Genomic DNA, 19,555 nt, shown 5'->3' with positions numbered 1-19,555 from the left:
AGGCAAACCAAAAATGCAAGAGTTGAAGAGGAGGTAGCAACGAGTGTGGAAAAATTTGCTTCTCCACCTAAATCAAAGAATCTGAGGCAAACCAATAAGGTGAGAGATGAAGAGGAGGTGGCAACGAGTGTGGAAAAAGCTGCTTCTCTGCCGAGGAAGTAGTTGCGGCTGACGAAGACGGAGAGGAATAGAGGTTTATTCGCAAACCGATGGAAGATGAGGAGGCTCGTAAGCAATACCCCAAGAGATGTGGGAGAGGTGAGAGATTTTGTTTCAAAATATATATATTTAAATTTAGTTTGTTTTTTGTGAAAATGTTGGAGATTTAGGGGTTATAGATGATCAAGCATTGTGAACTTCAAGGATGGTAGTAATGTAAGTTTGCTTGATTGGTTGGCTGGGTTAGCTCATATTGCTACGAAGGCTACCTTTGAGTTAATTTTGATGCTGCTGTGGAGTATTTGGCGTGCTAGAAATGACCTGCTATGGATTGGAAATCAAACGTCGCCAAGTGGTCTCTTTGCGAGCTATGGAATGGCTGGAAGCTTTTCAGAATTGGCATCTACTGTTAGACAAATAAGGAATATGGTTGGAGTCCTTGTGTAATTGTATATAATATTATTCACTAGCCGTCCTACAGCCGTCCTACCTTGTCCTACCTACATACTAGCCGTCCTACAGCCGTCCTACCTTGTCCTACCTACACACTAGCCGTCCTACAGCCGTCAAGTCGTCCTACAACCGTCCTACCTTGTCCTACCTACACACTAGGACGGCTACCTTGTCCTACCTACACACTTGTATCATGTATATATATCCTTGTAATCTTGTAGAGAAAGATAATGAAAAAAAGGCATTCTCTTCCATTTTTTTCCACATTCACGTATCAATAACAAATATATTTTTTAGCCTACATACCTTTTTCTACATGGTATACAGAGCAGGTTTATAACCCTAGCCCTAATTTTTTTTTTCGGCAGCTTTCTCTGCCGTTCCCATGGCTGACTCTTCTTCTTCCGATGGTGTTTTTTCCCTTCATCATTCCGACCACCCGAATCTTGTCCTTGTATCCAAGCAGCTGAATGGTGATAACTACACATCTTGGGCCCGTGGCATGCAGCTTTCCTTGAGTGCCAAGAATAAACTTGGTTTCATCACTGGCGATATCCAAGAACCTTCTTCCTCTGACGACCCTGATGCTCACGCGGCTTGGCGTCGTTGCAATGACATGATTCTCTCTTGGCTTCTGCATTCCTTGGAACCTGACCTTCAAGAATCTGTGCTTTTTTCCACCTCTGTCTAAGCTGTATGGGATGATCTTCGTGAACGCTTCTCTCAGAGTAATGCTCCACGCATCTTCCAACTCAACCGGAAACTTGCTACAATTTCTCAAGGTTCTTCTTCTATCTCCGCCTATTTTACTCGCCTGAAAGCTCTCTGGGATGAGCTTGCTTCTTATAATGATGGCTGCACGTGCTCTTGCAACGCCAAGCATGACCGTCAACAACTCATGCAATTTTTAATGGGCCTCAACGAATCCTTTGCTGCTGTTCGTGACCAGATTCTTTTAATGAATCCCCTTCCCACTGTTCGTCAGGCCTGTTCCTCGGCGTCTCAAGCTGAAAAACAACGCTCCCTGGGCGTCCTCCGCTCTGTCGATCAACTTGCTGCCATGGCTGTTCGTGGCCCGTCTCGTCCCTCCTCTGCTCGTCCTCCCCTCCACTGCACCTACTGCAATTTTGATTATCATACCCGAGACACCTGCCATAAACTTCATGGCTATCCCGTTGGCCATCCCCTCCATGGCCAACCGTGGCGACCACCGCGCCGTGCCACTGCTTCCAGTTCTTCCCGCAGCCATGCACCTTCCAGTCCTCCCCGGCAGCCACGGTTTTCTGCTTCCCGGCCCCATAATTTCACCCAGGCCCATCACATGCAAGGCACCCAGGCCCCCGCCTCCTCTTCTACTCCAGCGACCCACCAAGTGCACGGGGCCCATCCCACTTTGCATGACTTGCAGCTTGCCATGCCTGACCTCTCTGCCGAGCAGCACTCCCGTGTTCTAGCTGCTCTACGTGACACCACCACCCCTCCTCAGGCCAATGCCGTGCTCACTACTGATTTTGCCCAAGGTTTGTTACCTGTCACCTCTCGTCATGGTCAATGGATTCTTGACAGTGGTGCTACGGATCATATTACTTCTTCCGCCTCATGTTTGGTTAATCGTTCTCCTTCACATTTGCCGCCTATTTCTTTGCCTAGTGGTGCTTCCGCTCCCATTACTTTTACCGGCACTCTTCCTTTAAATTCATCAGTTACTTTGAAGGATGTTTTATGTGTCCCTAATTTCCGAGTGGACCTTTTATCGGTTGGTAAACTTACAGATGGATTATCGTGTTCCATAACCTTCTTTCCTTCTTGGTGTGTTTTGCAGGACTTGGTTTCGAAGGCGATGATTGGTGTGGGTAAGCGACGTGGCGATCTGTATTACCTTGTGGCCCTTACCTCTTCTCTCCCCACCCGTCAACCTCTCTGCAACATCATTACCATCCCCTCCTCCCTCTGGCATAGGCGTCTTGGTCACCCCTCCTCCACTCGTTTGCAAGCTTTAGCATCTAACTCTCTTAATTGTACTTTTGATTCTAGTCATATTTGTGATGTTTGTCCGTTGGCAAAACAAACTCGTCAACCTTTTTTTTTGAGTTCAATTTCATCAACTTTCCCTTTTGCTTTAATTCATTGTGATATTTGGGGCCCGAATCGTCAATCTTCTCTTTCTGGTGCTCATTATTTCTTAACCATTGTGGATGATTTTTCTCGCTTTACGTGGGTCTTCCTCATGAAACATAAATCCGACACTCAACAATTAATTAAGGATTTTTTTGCTTATGTCACTACCCAATTCCGCACTACCATCCAATGCATTCGTACTGACAATGGTGGTGAATTTTTATCTCTTCGTAGTTTTTTCTCTGATCATGTGGTGCTTTTACAAACTTCTTGTGTTTATACCCCCCCAACAAAATGGCGTTGTTGAAAGAAAACATCATCATCTTCTTGAAACCGCTCGCGCCCTTCGTTTTCAATCCCATCTTCCTATCAAGTTTTGGGGGGAATGTGTTCTTACCGCTACTTATCTCATCAATCGTCTCCCTACCCGTCTTCTCCATCATAAATCCCCATTTGAGGTTCTCTTTTCGAAAACCCCATCTTATGACCACTTCCGCGTCTTTGGTTGTCTGGCATATGCCACCTCTGTCACTCCCACCACGAAATTTTCCCCTCGGGCTCATCGTTGCATTTTTCTCGGTTATCCTCATGGACAAAAGGTCTATACCCTTTACGATTTCGACAATCACCGCATTTTCACTAGTCGAGACGTCATCGTTCACGAAACTACTTTCCCTTATGCTGTTTCTCACCCTCCTATCCTATCCTCTTCGCCTACCCTACCCATCCCACCCCCTCTGGACTTTACATATAACCCACCCCTTCCTGCCCCGACGCCTCACCCTCCTCCACCTTCCTCCCCTTCTAGGCCTCCCACAGATTCCCTTGCTACCCCATTACCCGTTCCTCCCCATGCCCCTTTACCCACGGACATCCCTACCCCCCCACTACCTACCAATCCTCCCCTTCCCCGCACCTCTTCCCGTGCCCATAAACCTCCATCCTATTTAAAAGACTACGTTTGCTCGCAGGTGATTCTGCCATCTCACCCATCTTCGACTTCGCAACCCGGTTCTACACAAGGTACGCGATATCCACTTTGTAATTTTCTCTCTTATCACCGTTACTCTCCCAGGCATTTTTCTTACATTAACTCTGTCAGTCGGACTGTGGAGCCTTCCTCCTTTGCCGAGGCTGCCACTGACCCCAATTGGCAACGTGCTATGACTGAGGAGCTTCAAGCTTTACATGCTAATGGTACTTGGACTTTAACTTCCTTGCCCCTGGCAAAATTCCCATTGGTTGTAAGTGGGTGTACAAACTCAAGCACAATTCCGACGGCTCTATTGACCGCTACAAAGCTCGTTTGGTTGCTAAAGGCTTCACTCAGGCTGAAGGTATTGATTATCATGACACTTTTTCTCCTACTGCTAAGATGATTACGGTGCGTTGTCTTCTTGCTCTTGCTGCTAGTCAGTCTTGGTCTCTTCATCAGCTTGATGTTAATAATGCTTTCTTACATGGTGACTTACATGAAGAAATCTATATGTCTCCTCCTCCTGGTCTTCGGCGACAGGGGGAGAATCTTGTGTGTCGCCTTCACAAGTCACTTTATGGTCTTAAGCAGGCTTCTCGGCAATGGTTTGCCAAATTCACTAGTGCCATCATTTCTGCCAGTTTTCAACAATCCAAAGCTGACTATTCATTGTTCACTAAAAAGTCTGGTATTTCTTTCACAGCTTTGCTCATTTATGTGGATGATATTGTGATTACAGGCAATGATGCTAGTGCCATTAATTCTCTGAAGTCTTTTCTCCGTGATCATTTTCGGATAAAAGACCTTGGCGATTTAAAATATTTTTTGGGTATTGAGGTTTCTCGTTCCAAACAAGGGATTTATATTTCTCAACGCAAGTATGCATTAGAGATTCTCAAGGACTATGGTTTTTTGGGAGCACGACCCATTGCTTTTCCTATGGATGACACAAAATTATCTGATAAAGGAGAACTTCTCAAGGATCCTGAAAAGTATCGACGATTAGTAGGTCGGTTAATATATCTCACTATCACTCGGCCGGATATCACCTATTATGTGCATGTTCTAAGCCGTTTTATGCACGAGCCAAGGATATCTCATATGGATGATGCGCTTCGTATTGTTCGTTATTTGAAGGCTACTCCAGGTCAAGGTTTATTATTTCGTTCTGACAACCAGACCAAGTTAACTGCGTTTTGTGATTTTGATTGGGCAGGTTGCCCTATCACTCACCGTTCGACTACTGGGTATTGTGTATTCTTGGGTGGTTCTTTGATTTCTTGGCGGACGAAACGACAGAAAACCGTTTCGCTCTCTTCAGCAGAGGCGGAATATAGGGCCATGGCAGGTGCTTGTTGCGAGATAGTTTGGCTTCGTTTTTTGTTGAAGGATTTGAACATTCCTTTGGATGGTCCTTCCATTTTATTTTGTGATAATCAAGCAGCGTTACATATAGCTGCCAATCCTGTTTTTCATGAACGAACTCGTCACATTGAGATGGATTGTCACTTTATACGAGATAAGATTGTAGATGGCACAATAGAGACCAAGCATGTGGGTACGGCACAACAGTTGGCAGACTTGTTTACCAAACCTCTTGGGAAAGAAAAGTTTTCGGGTATGTTACGCAAGTTGGGAGTTCTTGACATCCACTCTCCAACTTGAGGGGGAGTGTTAGACAAATAAGGAATATGGTTGGAGTCCTTGTGTAATTGTATATAATATTATTCACTAGCCGTTCTACAGCCGTCAAACCGTCCTACAGCCGTCAAACCGTCCTACAGCCGTCCTACCTTGTCCTACCTACACACTAGCCGTCCTACAGCCGTCAAGTCGTCCTACAGCCGTCCTACCTTGTCCTACCTACACACTAGCCGTCCTACAGCCGTCAAGTCGTCCTACAGCCGTCAAGTCGTCCTACAGCCGTCCTACCTTGTCCTACCTTGTCCTACCTACACACTAGGACGGCTACCTTGTCCTACCTACACACTTGTATCATGTATATATATCCTTGTAATCTTGTAGAGAAAGATAATGAAAAAAAGGCATTCTCTTCCATTTTTTTCCACATTCACGTATCAATAACAAATATATTTTTTAGCCTACATACCTTTTTCTACATCTACCTCCCAAGATGTAAAAACTATGCAAAAGTAACGATGGCACAAACCTAAGGGGGGATGGATCAAGAGCAACTTCGATGGGGCGTGGAACGAAAGAACATGAATTGGAGGCGTTGGGGTAGTCTAACGTAACTGCAATGATGGTTTTATTGGAGCATGTTCAGGGAGTTTTGAATCAGCGACTTCAACCCCTGCATGCTGAAATGATTGCAGCTCGTAGGGCTATTTGTTTTGTAATTCAAGTTTGCTCCCGCGATGTTCGAGTGGTGTTTGAAGGAGCCTCATTAATCACGTTGGCTGCTATGAGGAATACAGGGGATGACACTTTGATATTGGGCCCTATTATCAATGACATCCGCTTGTTTTTGCTGGAACTTGCCCATGTTAAGCTTAATCATGTTCGAAAGGAGGCCAATTCCCCTGCCCATCGACTTGCTCGATTGGGATTAGCAGGATTGATGAATTTCAATGGAGGGGGACTGCTTCTGAGCTATTGCTGGATACTCTTATGGAAGACAACTCTTTATAATTTTGCTTGTTTTCTCTCTTTGGTGTGAGGATAGGTAAAGTTAGTTGTTTGTGCAGGACACACTTTTTCCCTTCGACCAGGTTAAAAGCCCTAACAAGGTTTTTATCAAGGCCCATTTAAGCACACTATCCTTCACTTTGTACATTTTTATCTTATATTAATACATATAGTACCCTTCTTAAAAAAAAAAAAAAAAAAAGAAAAGGTGGTGCATGTTAAGACAAATAAATGGGCTTTAGAATATTTGTGTGTCCAAGCGTTAATGTAGCTGTAACATTTGCGGTAGGATTAATACTTTACCCATTTCCTAAATTCGTATGATTTTTACCTTTTGGTGTTGTTTAATATGGTATCGAAGCTTTGGTTTTAATAATTTTTGCCTTATAATATTGTACAGGAGACCTTATGGAAACCTAAGTTGACCAAATCAATGATATTATCTTGAAGTCTTTTGGCCACTTAGTACTACGGTTTTGTGATATTCATCTTTACTTGTAAATGAGAGGTCTTAGGTTCAAATCCCGTGGATGAGAAATTCGATACCAAATTAGGTTGCCCATTGTGTGACTTAACCGAACTTCCAACTTGAAGTCTTCTGTACAATATTATAATTGAACACATACGATTTTAATTATAATGAATGTAGGATAAAAATTGCATGATGATATGATTTGATGTGACGACAGAGTTTGATTCTTGAGTGAGTTTATTAATGAATTTTAATTTTATTGTTTGTTAATTCTGTCATAGGTTAAAAAGGACAATTCACATATAATGTTTGAGATGGGTGGAAAGAGAGATTACATAGGTTTAAATAAAATTTCTGTTACACAAATTCTAATATATTTAACTCTTTTGAGAACGGACTTTGCGCTCTCATTAATGAAATCACCCGGAAGTTATACCTCAGGTTGTATATAAACAAACCAACATTAACCATTAGCTAATCTTGTTACTAACAACTATCTCTAAGACACCAATCTTTGTGCAGAATAAATTGTGTTGTTAATACTGCTTGGTATCGAAACTTAAAGCCTTTTCTCCTTGTAGTTATTGCAAAGACGATCCAACTACTCAGTCTTCTCATAATTAGTCCAGTCGATCGTGATCGCGAACCAGACCTAGAAGTCGCAATGCAGCAAGTTTCGGATTGGAGGACTACAACAACAACAACTTAGATTGGGCAAGTATAATCCTCGTGTTTAGCTCATATTGCTACGAAGGCTACCTTTGAGTTAATTTTGATGCTGCTGTGGAGTATTTGGCGTGCTAGAAATGACCTGCTATGGATTGGAAATCAAATGTCGGCAAGTGGTCGCTTTGCGAGCTGTGGAATGGCTGGAAGCTTTTCAGAATTGGCATCTACCTCCCAAGATTTCAAAAACTGTGCAGAAGTAACGATGGCACAAACCTGAGGGGGGATGGATCAAGTGCAACTTCGATGGGGCGTGGAACGAAAGAACATGAATTGGAGGTGCTGGGGTAGTCTTATGTAACTACAATGGTGGTTTTATTGGAGCATGTTCAGGGAGTTTTGAATCAGTGACTTCAACCCCTGCATGCTGAAATGATTGCAGCTTGTAGGGCTTTTTGTTTTGTAATTCAAGTTTGCTCCCGCGATGTTCGAGTGGTGTTTGAAGGAGCCTCATTGATCACGTTGGCTGCTATGAGGAATACAGGGGATGACACTTTGATAATGGGCCCTATTATCAATGACATCCGTTTGTTTTTGCTGGAACTTGGCCATGTTAAGCTTAATCATGTTCGAAATGAGGCCAATCCTGCTGCCCATAGACTTGCTCGATCTGGGATTAGCAGGATTGATGAATTTCAATGGAGGGGGACTGCTTATGAGCTATTGCTGGATCCTCTTATGGAAGACAACTTTTTATAATTTTGCTTGTTTCTCTCTCTTGGTGTGAGGATAAGTAAAGTTAGTTGTTCGTGCATAACGCTTTGTTTCCCTTCGATCGGGTTAAAAGCCCCAGCAAGGATTTTATCAAGGCTCATTTAAGCATACTATCCTTCACTTTGTATATTTTTATCTTATATTAATAAATATCGTACTTTTCTATTAAAAAAAAAAAGTGGTACATGTTAAGACAAATAAATGGGCTTTAGAATATTTGTGTGTCTAAACGTTAATGTAGCTGTAACATTTGTGATAGGATTAATACTTTACCCATTTCCTAAATTCATATGATTTTTACCTTTGGGTGTTGTCTAATATGGTATTGAAGCTTTGGTTACAAGAATTTTTGCCTTATAATATTGTACAGGAGATCTTATGGAAACCTAAGTTGACTAAATCAATGATATTAACTTGAAGTCTTTTGGCCACTTAGTACTATATTTTGGTGGTATTCATCTTCACTTGTAAGTGAAAGGTTTTATGTTTGAATCTCGTGGATGGAAAATTCGATAGCAAATTAGGTTGTCCATTGTGTAACTAAAAATTATGCGATGATATGATTTGATGTGATGACAGAGTTTGATTCTTGAGTGAATTTATTAATGAATTTTAATTTCATTGTTTGTTAATTATGTCATAAGTTAAAAAGGACAATTCACATATAATATTTAAGATGGGTGGAAAGAGATATTATATAAGTTTAAATAAAATTTCTCTTACGCAAATTCTAATATATTTAACTCTTTTGAGAACCGATTTTGCGCTCTCATTAATGAAATCACCCGGAAGTTATACCACAGGTTGTACATAAACAAACCAACATTAACCATTAACTAATCTTGTTACTAACAACTATCTCTAAGACACCAATCTTTGTGCAGAATAAATTGTGTTGTTAATAGTGCTTGGTATCGAAACTTAAAGCCTTTTCTCCTTGCAGTTATTGCAAAGATAATCCAACTACTCAAACTTCTTATAATTAGTCCAGTCGATCGTGATCGCGAACCAAACCTAGAAGCCGCAATGCAGCAAGTTTCGGATTGGAGGACTAACTATAAGTCCCACAACAACAACTTAGATTGGGCAAGTATAATCCTCGTGTTTTGCTTGACAGCGGCTATTGGACTAGCGCTTCTCCCCTTCCAAATTCCCTCTAGCCAGCTCCCTCTCCCTAAAATCTTCAACTTTCTTGGACCATCAGTCTTACTTGCCTTCACTTGTATCTTGGTTAGCAGATGTATTCATTTCAGCTACTGTCTTGATGGAATAACAATCCCCTCAATTTTCCATCATTTTGGCCTTTTCTTTGGAGTCACAACCTTTTTTTTTTTATATACATCACCATCCCATTTCCTCCATGGTTCAATATGCCTGCCTATTCTATCTACAGCGCCGCATTCCTCCTTGTACTTCTCTGCAATCTTCACTTCAATAAATATTGCAAGCCTCATGGTTTTAAGTATCCTACCCCAAACAATTCAATTTCGAAAACCACCATTGATGCTACGGTAGGATCATGTCGACTCAGCTACTAGCACCATTGATGATCAAGAATGCACCAATAGTATTGAGCGACGTGAAAAGCTACTTATGTAACGAGGATGTATATATATACTGGTGACGCCCTTATATTTGTCGTAGGTTTTTCAAATGTCAACTGTTGTTTATTCTGTTTGGAGTTTACTTATCTGCAGTCTCTTACTAATGCTATGTTTCATCAAATCTAGTTAATTAATTTGTTAATTCTATATATTCCTTTTAGTGAAAGTACTTGTATCCACCATTCATTGTCTATAACATCGTGACGCATTTTAACCATCCAAATTGTCAAAACTAAAATGGTTAAGGGCTCGTTTGGGAGTATTTTTAAATTAACTGGAAGTTTTTTTGTGAAAATGTTTTTGAAACCATTTATTAGTAAAAATCTAAGTGGATTCAGAAAAAACACTTTAATTGCTTCATGCAAGAAGCATATATCTGCTGCTTCTTGTAAGAAGTACATATCTGATGCTTCTTCTAAAAAACACTTTAAGTACTTTTGAAGCCTAAAGTTAGTTTCACCAAAAACACTTTTAATCATTTTAAAAATATTTACAAACGAGCCTTAGTTTTTTTTAATATTTAATAAGTTAAGAGAAGTCCATAATTGTAAATTTGGGCCGATTCTTGTGTTGTGTGGATCGAGACTTGAGAGTGAAGCCCAACTTAGGCCTTGGGTTATTTATACATATTTATTTACATTTTGGTTTTTGTGTAACTGAATATGATATAAGTGACTTTATATATCTGTATATTCTATAAAAACATAATTTTGCGAGTCCAAATAAAAAAATTTCAAATGAAATAGGTATAGAAACAAAAATTAAAAGCAAAAAAGACACAAAAATAGAGGAAAAAATAACATAGAAATCATTATTTTTTCGAAGTAAAACCACTTTCATGAACCAAAAGATTAAAGAACCCACATACGTCTAAGTAGTAGGCAGCGACCATTAGTACACTTACACGAAATTGATTTCTCTTTTTGAGTTATTGAACTTTCTTAATTCTTTTTTATTTTTGTTATACACAATAAGTTATAATTTATGAAAATAATAATAAAAATATCGATCATCATGCATGTGAGCTATCGTCAACAATTAATAATACTTAACATTACACCGTATAATATTTACGAAATTAATACGTTGTCTCTCTCGTATTACAACTTTCTATTAACTGTCATCATGCATTCATCGCTTGTTTACGTTTACACAACTATAACACACATTTATGTTAAATTTGGTAATTAATATTATACAAATCGGAAAAAAGTCAAAACGTGAACAAAAATAGAGCCAAACACACCGAAAAGTTAACCCCCGCAACCAAACACCCCACAAAGTCCTTAGGCTCCAAAACCAAACGTCACCTCAAAATTCAAACCCCACTTTCCAAATTTCCAGTTTTCCCGCCCACACGCCGCGCACTCCCCACTCCATAATTTCACGGCCCACTATAAAACATAAACCCCAATCCAATCACTCACGCCCTAAAAAAACCCTATCCCCCATTTCTCTCTCTCTTTCATCCCCTCTCTTTCTCTCTCTAAGATCCACCGTCTTCTCCGGCGATTCACCCTCTCTCCGCCGTAGGCAGAATGGCGTGCAAGCGGAAGTCGAAGGCCGGAACCTCTTCAGGTTCTCCGCCGAAATCGAAGAGCCCAAGGCAAACCAAGAAGGCCAGAGTTGAGGAGGAGGTAGCCACGAGTGTGGAAAAAGCTACTTCTCCGCCGAAATCGAAGAAGACTAGGCAAACCAAGAAGAAGAGAGTTGAAGAGGAGGTAGCAACGAGTGTGGAAAAATCTACTTCTCCGCTGAAATCGAAGAGCCCGAGGCTAACCAGGAGTGCGAGAGTTGAGGAGGAGGTAGCAACGAGTGTGGAAAAATCTACTTCTCCGCTGAAAGCGAAGAGCCCGAGGCTAACCAGGAGTGCGAGAGTTGAGGAGGAGGTAGCAACGAGTGTGGAAAAAGCTGATTGTCCTCCGAAATCAAAGAACACGAGGCAAACCAGGAAGACAAGAGTTGAAGAGGAGGTAGCTACGAGTGTTGAAAAAGCTGCTTCTCCGCTGAAATCAAAGAAGACGAGGCAAACCAAGGAGGGAGGAGTTGAAGAGGAGGTAGCGGCGAGTGTGGAAAAATCTACTTGTTCTCCAAAATCAAAGAAGCCAAGGCAAACAAAAAATGCGAGAGTTGAAGAGGAGGTAGCGACGAGTGTGGAAATAGCTGCTTCTCCGACGAAATTGAAGAATCCAAGGCAGACTAATAAGGCGACAGTTGAAGAGGAGGCAGCAACGAGTGTGGAAAAAGCTGCTTCTCCACTGAGGAAGTCAGTGACTCAGGAGGTAGCTGCGGCTGATGAAGACGGAGAGGAATCAAGGTTTATTGGCAAACCGATGGAAGATGAGGAGGCTCGTAAGCAATACCCCAAGCGATATGCGGGAGAGGTGATAGATTTTGGTTTTTTTTATTTTTATTTTTATTTTTAAAGAATTTAGTTCTATTTTGTGAAAATGTTGGAGATTTAGGGGCAATAGATGATCACTGTGAACTTCATGGATAAATGGTAAATGATAAGACAAATGATGGGTTTTAGAATCTTTGTGTGTCCAAGCGTTAGTGTAGGTGTAGGCATTTGTGGTAGGATTAATTCTTTACCCATTTCCTAAATTTGTATGATTTTTAACTCTTGGTGTCGTCTAACACGGTATCGAAGCTTTGGTTTCAAGAATTTTGGGTTTTAGGCTTTCAACCTTGATTTTACAGTTCTTTGTTGGATTTGCACAATGTTAAAGTAGTTGAATTTGCAAAGTGTTTGGTGGTTGTGATGGGAACATGAGGGATGAATCTTGTGGTGGTGGCACGGTGGGGTGTGAAAACATCCCTCCCTCCTGTCTGCCTCCTGTCCCAATAAAATGTGTAGAAGCAGGATAAATTCTTTCAGTTGTAATATTGTCACATACAATTATGCATTGCTAGTAATCAATTGTGAGTGTTCTATGTTATTCATTGGGTCATGAAAAGAAAGGAAGAAATGTTATGAAAGGACAACTACAAAGAGTATTCCCCTTTGGTTATAGGAAAACTTGAGAAGCAAACTGATACATTAGGTTAGTTATTATGACCAAAAGAGGTGAAGGTGATTCATCTACCACTGTATTTGCTTCATGAAATACATGCTGAAGATATTGAACTTGAGTGTCAACCAATGGTATTAGCTTGATATATGTTTGTGGAATGCTTTTCGATTTTTTGCCCTTGTCTAGTTTTGACCTTGATCCTTGCATTGGTGCAGAAGCCAAAGAGGAATGGGCAAAACAACTCCAACGAGTAAGTTTTAGTTCTACTTCATCTGTATATTTTTTTGTCAGCTTACTCCAAGTAGTCCTTCTTTGTTTCAACAGGTTGGTTACTGTTTGTTTGTTTTCTGAATGGATTTTAATATTCAAAATAATTGAAAACAGTGATGAAGATATCATTCAAGCTCGTTGTCACTACACAAAGGCGTTGGTGGATGGAATCACTTATGATCTCTATGATGATGCCCATGTGCAAGTGAGTTTTCATGATTAGTTGTTTAGCAGTAATAAATATACAAACACGCACAAGTGAAAAGTAAGACTAGATAATCGGTCTACTCCATTATTTGATTGTATAATCATAATTGTTTCCCTTTTGCAACATTACAAAAATTAGCAAAATAGATAATTTGAAGATTTAGTTTTGATCACATGAATGTTTTATTGGATATGTATCCCAAGTTGACTGTTTCTTCCCTTCTTAGAAAACTAACTTTACCAATTAGCTGTATGGATGGGATACAAAAGTGATGTCCATTTTTTGTAGCCTTTTTGTTTTGAGTGCTTTAACTTATTAACTTTGACAGAAGACTATATTGAAATAAAGGGTGATGTTAGGGATGCTATCTATTGAAACCTTATTCTGTAAACCATATTATGTTGTTGTTAATGATTGGATTATTACTTAAGTGTTGATTGCTAATATCAAAATAACTTTTTGACCAATTTTCTGCTTATCAATCCATTTGGTAATCTCCATGATTGTTGGAATCCCCAAATTATATGATTCCTGACATGCCAATTCATTGCAAATTTCACATAAATGGTTCTTTTCCACAACATAAGGGTTATATTTATAAAATTTGATGTGCTATATTTCAAAGTAGAAACATACTCAACTGAAATTTTGGTTGTAGTGAGTCTTCATGTGCACAGAATGTTTTTATGTACTTTTGTTTTTATTTGCCTATTATGTGATTTGAGTTTTGACGATGTTTCCCATTCCTTTTTATGTTTAGGGAGAGACAAAAGAAGAACCCTTCATTTGTAAGATTGTGGAAATGTTTGAGGCAATTGGTGGGCTATTATATTTTACTGCACAATGGTACTACAGATCACGAGACACTGTAAGATATTTCAAAAGAAACCTTTTCATGATTTTCTTTCCAAATACTTTGTTTCATGGTCTTGTTACGTTAAAAAGTAAGAATCCTGCTATTGGGAGCTGAATTATTAGCTTTTTGCTTTCTTGCAGGTCATAAAGCACTGTGCTACTGTTGCTTGTGGGCGTGTATTCTTTTCAGATGTCCGAGATGACAACCCTCTGGATTGTCTTGTTGAAAAACTTCATATTGTTAGGCTGACACTAAATGTATGCTTGAGTTTCCATATTCATGCTTTTTTTGTTGTTCATGAAGTCCAACATGAATGAGTTATCCTTTTTCTTTCAGGTTGATCAAGATGTGAAGAGTAAATCAATTCCAGTGTGCAATTACTATTGCGACACCAAGTATTTACTACCATATTCTACTTTTGTCAATCTGCCAACAGGTTATTGTTCTCTTTCTACTTACTGTCATGAAGCTGGTTTTTTCTTTCTTTCTTTGGAAGGCTCCAATGTGTTCACATGTTATTTCTGGTTTTGAAATTTCAGAAAATATGCAGTCTGGAAGTGATGACTCAACTATCTCTGTTGAGGATGATGTTTGTTTGGATAGTGAGGTTGATTCAAAGCTGTCAAATGGACTGTGTGCCAAATCAGAAGTAAGGCTCCTGGACCTATATTCTGGTTGTGGAGCGATGTCTACTGGCCTGTGCCTTGGTGCACATTTGGCCAATGTCAATCTTGTTACAGTAAGTTCCTATTTCTTAATTTATTTTTTGTTAATCTTTGGACATCAATTGAATAGACGTGAAGGGAGAGCTTGATATTGTTTTCCTGTTTATGTCTTTTAGAGATGGGCTGTTGACTACAATGAATACGCTTGTAAGAGTCTAGAACAAAACCATCCAGAGACAGAGGTTTGTGTTTATATCTTACTGTTTTCCTCACCCTTGATGTGATGCTTTAGTTTATTTATTTATTTATTTGCATAATTTAGTGTCTAATTCACACATCAGGTTCGAAATGAAGCTGCTGAAGATTTTCTCACAATGCTCAAGGAATGGAGAAAATTGTGCATGTGCTTAAAGTTGGTTGAGACTGACAATTTAGAGGAGGATGTAGAGAAGAGTATGCTTGAATTCTTTAGAAGGGAAGATGATGAAGAGGAAGATGAGGAAGAAGAAGAGGAAGAAGATGTTAGTGGAAATGAGAATGATGATTCTGAAGTTTTTGAAGTTGATTGCGTAGTAGGAGTATGTTTTGGTGACCCCAAAAAAAATGAAAAGAAGGGAATATACTTTAAGGTATCAACTTCGAAATTTATAAATGCATGTTCTTTAAATATTTATAACAATATAGTATGTGAGTGAATGGTTAATGCACATCTAAATTCATTAGTTCTTCATGCAAAATTTGATTGCCCTTTGATGTATGTAGATTCATTGGAAGGGCTATGGGCCTGAGGAAGACACCTGGGAGCCAATGAATGAATTGGAGTATGCAACTATTCTTATTTATGCTTGCAGTATTATCTGTTGCATGTTTTAAATCATTTATGTACTGTGATGTTGTAAACTGAAGCTCAAGTTTTTTTGTCAAACAGGCATTGTAAGAAGGCTATCAAAGGCTTTATTACTGAAGGTTACAGGTTGAAAAAATTGCCTTTACCTGTAAGTAAATGAAATTTTCACTGTAACCTTGAATTGGAATTCGTCGATGCTTGAGTATAGACTATTGTCATTTAATATTGTTTTGGACATTTTCTGATATCTTGCTGTAGGGTGATGTTGATGTGGTGTGTGGGGGACCCCCTTGCCAAGGAGTTAGTGGTTTCAACAGGTTTAGGAACACAGAAAGTCCATTAGCCGATGAGAAAAACCAACAGTTAGAGGTGTACATGGACATAGTTCAGTACCTTAAGCCAAAGTTTGTTTTGATGGAAAATGTTGTCGATATTTTAAAATTTGCCGATGGATTCCTTGGACGATATGCCTTGGGACGCCTTGTAGATATGAACTATCAAGCGAGGATGGGAATGATGGCAGCTGGTGCCTATGGGCTTCCACAGTTCCGTATGCGAGTTTTTTTGTGGGGGGCCCGTCCTACTGAGGTATGATGAATAAATTATCAAGTTTTACCGTAGTGCAGGTTTAATCTCATAGTCTAATTGTTATGACTTTTGCAGATCTTGCCCCAGTACCCTCTTCCTACACATGATGTTATTTCAAGGGGTGTTATTCCTACACAATTTGAGGTACGAGTTCAAGTGCTAGTGTTGACTTTTTTATTTTATATATATATTTTTAAAGATTTTGTACTAAAACAGTGTATGAAAAATGCAGGGTAATGCTGTTGCTTATGATGAAGGTCAGAAGACTCAACTAGCAAAAAGTCTTTATTTGGAGGATGCGATTTCCGATCTGCCTGCTGTAATGTCTTCTAAAATTTTTCCTTTTGAGTATTATGTTATTTTTTCCCTTTAACAGTCTTCATTCTTATTTCTATCTATCTTCTTTATAGGTTAAAAATAATGAAGAAAGAAATGAGATGCCATATGGGGGCCCACCCAAGACAGAGTTTCAGAGGCTTATACGACTAAGCAAAGAATGTAAGATGCTCTATTGCTTTTGAAATTCGTGATAGTTGAATCTTTGGAATTGCAAGTACTGGTTGAATTATTGATTTTCATGCTGCTTTGTAAATGCTTATGTGTCTTACAACTGTCATATCTTACAGAAGTTGATTAACATTTTGTTTGATGCAGACCTAATGGGGACTTCAAGGGACAAGTCTTTACAAAAGGTTCTTTATGATCATCGCCCTCTGCAGTTGAATCCCGATGATTATGCACGTGTTTGTGAAGTTCCCAAGAGAAAGGTCCATTCTTAATCATTGAATGCATGGTCACATTGCTTTGCCATTTAAACAGTTCCTTGACAGAATCCTATGCTCTCGATAACAATTTATGTGTACTTTTGTTTCTTGGAAACTAGGGTGCATGCTTCAGAGATTTTCCAGGTGTTCGTGTGCGTGGTGATAACAAGGTTGAGTGGGATCCGGAGGTACCCAGGGTGTATTTGGCTTCTGGGAAACCATTGGTAAAAATCTATCTGTTTTCTACTGATTTAGTTTTCCTGCAACTTTGTGTGATTCTAATTACATTGTAATGATAGGTCCCAGATTATGCTATGAGTTTCGTGAAGGGGTCTTCATCAAAGTAAGAGTTAGTGTTGTTTTATTCAAAATTTGAAACTTAGTGTGGTTCAGTTGCTTAATATGATTTTTGTATGAAATTATGCAGACCTTTTGCCCGCTTGTGGTGGGACGAAACTGTGCCAACTGTTGTGACAAGAGCTGAACCACATAACCAGGTATACTCTAATGTAATTTGACAATTATTTTCAGACGTAGAAAGACAATCATCCGCTCACACAATTTCCTGTCTTTCTTTTCAGGCAATTATGCATCCTGAGCAAGATAGGGTGCTGACAATTCGTGAGAATGCCAGGCTACAGGGATTTCCAGATTTTTACAGGCTCAGCGGGCCTGTAAAAGAAAGGTATCGTATTTTTTAAACCGTTCGTTCTCTGTATTCTTTTGTCAGTCAGGCTAAAGGAGTTAGAATCTGAGACATCACTCGATTAACCGCCAAGTAATTATTGTTGGAACCATTTCAGGTACATGCAAGTTGGAAATGCTGTCGCTGTTCCGGTTGCGCGTGCACTGGGCTATGCATTAGGTCTTGCTCTTAGACGTTCTGCTGGTGCTGATCCCGTGTTCATATTGCCTGAAAGTTTCCCAAACATTCAGGATCAGGTTCATTCGGCGTCATCTGAAGAAGCAGATTGATTCACTGCTGCCGTTACAATATGATTTATTCATTGCTGTTGTAACTCTATTGTTTTAGTACTGACATTGGGAGAACATATTAATTCAGAAATGTATTAGTTCTTGATCTTATAGAGCTATTGCTCGGATGAACAATGTTCTTTGATTACTCCGAAATGATAATTTGAACCTTTCTGTTCATTTTGAGATTTTAAATCCTTCTAGATTTTGGGCTCGAATAACATCTAGTCAGTATGAATTTTGTTCTCATTTTACTTTGGGCTTGTTTGGAAGAGCTTTTACGAGTAATTTAAGCGCTTTTAGATTACTGAAAGTATCGCTTTTCCTGAAACGCTTGCATCTTTTGATAGTTTCTACTACGAAAATGATAGGGAACTCCAGAATCTAATGAAACACAAACAAGAAATTGAGATGTGCCAAAAGGTGAAATGTTGAACCATCTAATGTTCATCGTACAATCATCATTCTCATTCACAAAATATAAAAACATCCATCAATGTTACGTCTGAGTTCGAATCTCATATGCCGTCACTTGGAAGAGTAGTTTAGAATATCGCCTCAACCGAGATAACAAAGAGTTCAACACATGTTGGGATGAGGATTTGTTGATCTGGCAATTCGGAATGGCGGCAAGCGAAGCACAGCCATTGTTCGGAGAACTGGTTTGGTGTCGTCTTTGGCTGGAATGAAAGCAAGGAGGCTTTGTAGACTTGTCGTTGCTGCTGCTGGTGTCGTCTGAGCGTCTTATTGTTTCTTCTCTCTCTCAGGAATTTTGCTTCTCCCTCTAACACGACGGCGGCGCTATTTTCCTTGTCGAATGGTGGAGGTGTGAGCAAAAGTATGGGCCTTTTAGAGCCCATATATTTTACCCGAACGGCATGACATGAATTTGGATACCAAGTGGTCCAATATCAATAAAATTTTCTTTTCCTTTTTTTTTATTTTTTATAGAACGACACTTACACATTTGTTTGATCACTTAGCGAGTCCGACCAAGACTCAACGTGATTATTTATTTGGAAGGTGGACTTCACTGACAATCATATTGCGTTAACTATGTAGTTAAAGTATCAATAATGTTAATAATATAGACCACATGTTGATAATCTGTAACAGATCGATGTATTTATTGTTATTGGTTGGTTAGGCTAGCCGGCTAGTCATGTAATATTCAAAAAGTATATGAACAAGTGGAGTATTAAAAAGTTGAAAATGAGGAATGTTTAAACGTAGATCGTAATATGTTGAATAAAAATATCCTAATCACTAGAACATTTCATCATTTTTTTTGCATACATACAATATTATCTACACAAGCAAGCAATAATAATTTGGCTTCGAACGAAGGTTGGAACTCTTGGACTGGTCTCTGCGGAATATAGGTGCCGGTTAGAGACAATCCACTAGAATCAAACATGTACAAACGAGACTGACGTAAAGCCAACTTAATTACTAGAGCTACACGCTAGAAGGAAGTTTCATGATTACAAAAGA

General features: G+C 39.5%; 1 protein-coding gene across 2 annotated transcripts; it reads left to right on the top strand.

The window, feature by feature from the left end:
- The first annotated feature begins 11,297 nt into the window (after positions 1-11,297).
- On the top strand, positions 11,298-18,241 carry LOC103954017 (DNA (cytosine-5)-methyltransferase CMT3). Of its 2 annotated transcripts, XM_048570026.1 has the most exons (22): positions 11,298-11,592; positions 11,677-12,255; positions 13,104-13,138; positions 13,273-13,363; positions 14,127-14,234; positions 14,363-14,479; positions 14,559-14,658; positions 14,762-14,961; positions 15,064-15,129; positions 15,229-15,516; positions 15,650-15,708; positions 15,816-15,882; positions 15,993-16,322; positions 16,398-16,466; positions 16,555-16,641; positions 16,733-16,820; positions 16,977-17,089; positions 17,206-17,310; positions 17,386-17,429; positions 17,514-17,583; positions 17,668-17,771; positions 17,890-18,241. In XM_048570026.1, exons 1-22 carry the CDS (start codon positions 11,410-11,412, stop codon positions 18,059-18,061), a joined length of 3,075 nt encoding a protein of 1,024 aa, XP_048425983.1. In that variant the 5' UTR covers positions 11,298-11,409; the 3' UTR covers positions 18,062-18,241. The 2 variants fall into 2 exon arrangements, with proteins under 2 accessions (XP_048425983.1, XP_009364100.2); XM_009365825.3 differs by having other exon boundaries at positions 11,298-12,255.
- The last annotated feature ends 1,314 nt before the right edge of the window (positions 18,242-19,555 follow it).

Source organism: the organism of the source record quoted next, unplaced genomic scaffold, assembly GCF_019419815.1.
Source record: "Pyrus x bretschneideri cultivar Hongxiangsu unplaced genomic scaffold, Pyrus_bretschneideri_v1 Contig51, whole genome shotgun sequence".
NCBI lineage: Eukaryota > Viridiplantae > Streptophyta > Magnoliopsida > Rosales > Rosaceae > Pyrus > Pyrus x bretschneideri.
The sequence above is the reverse complement of the archived record's forward strand: the minus strand, read 5'-3'. Positions and strand labels throughout refer to the sequence as shown.

Coding starts and splice junctions, on each gene's coding strand:
- LOC103954017 (XM_009365825.3), top strand. CDS start 11,410: ATGGCGTGCAAGCGGAAGTCGAAGGCCGGAACCTCTTCAGGTTCTCCG. Junction 12,256..13,103: donor CCAAGCGATATGCGGGAGAG/GTGATAGATTTT, acceptor GCATTGGTGCAG/AAGCCAAAGAGGAATGGGCA. Junction 16,821..16,976: donor TATACGACTAAGCAAAGAAT/GTAAGATGCTCT, acceptor TGTTTGATGCAG/ACCTAATGGGGACTTCAAGG.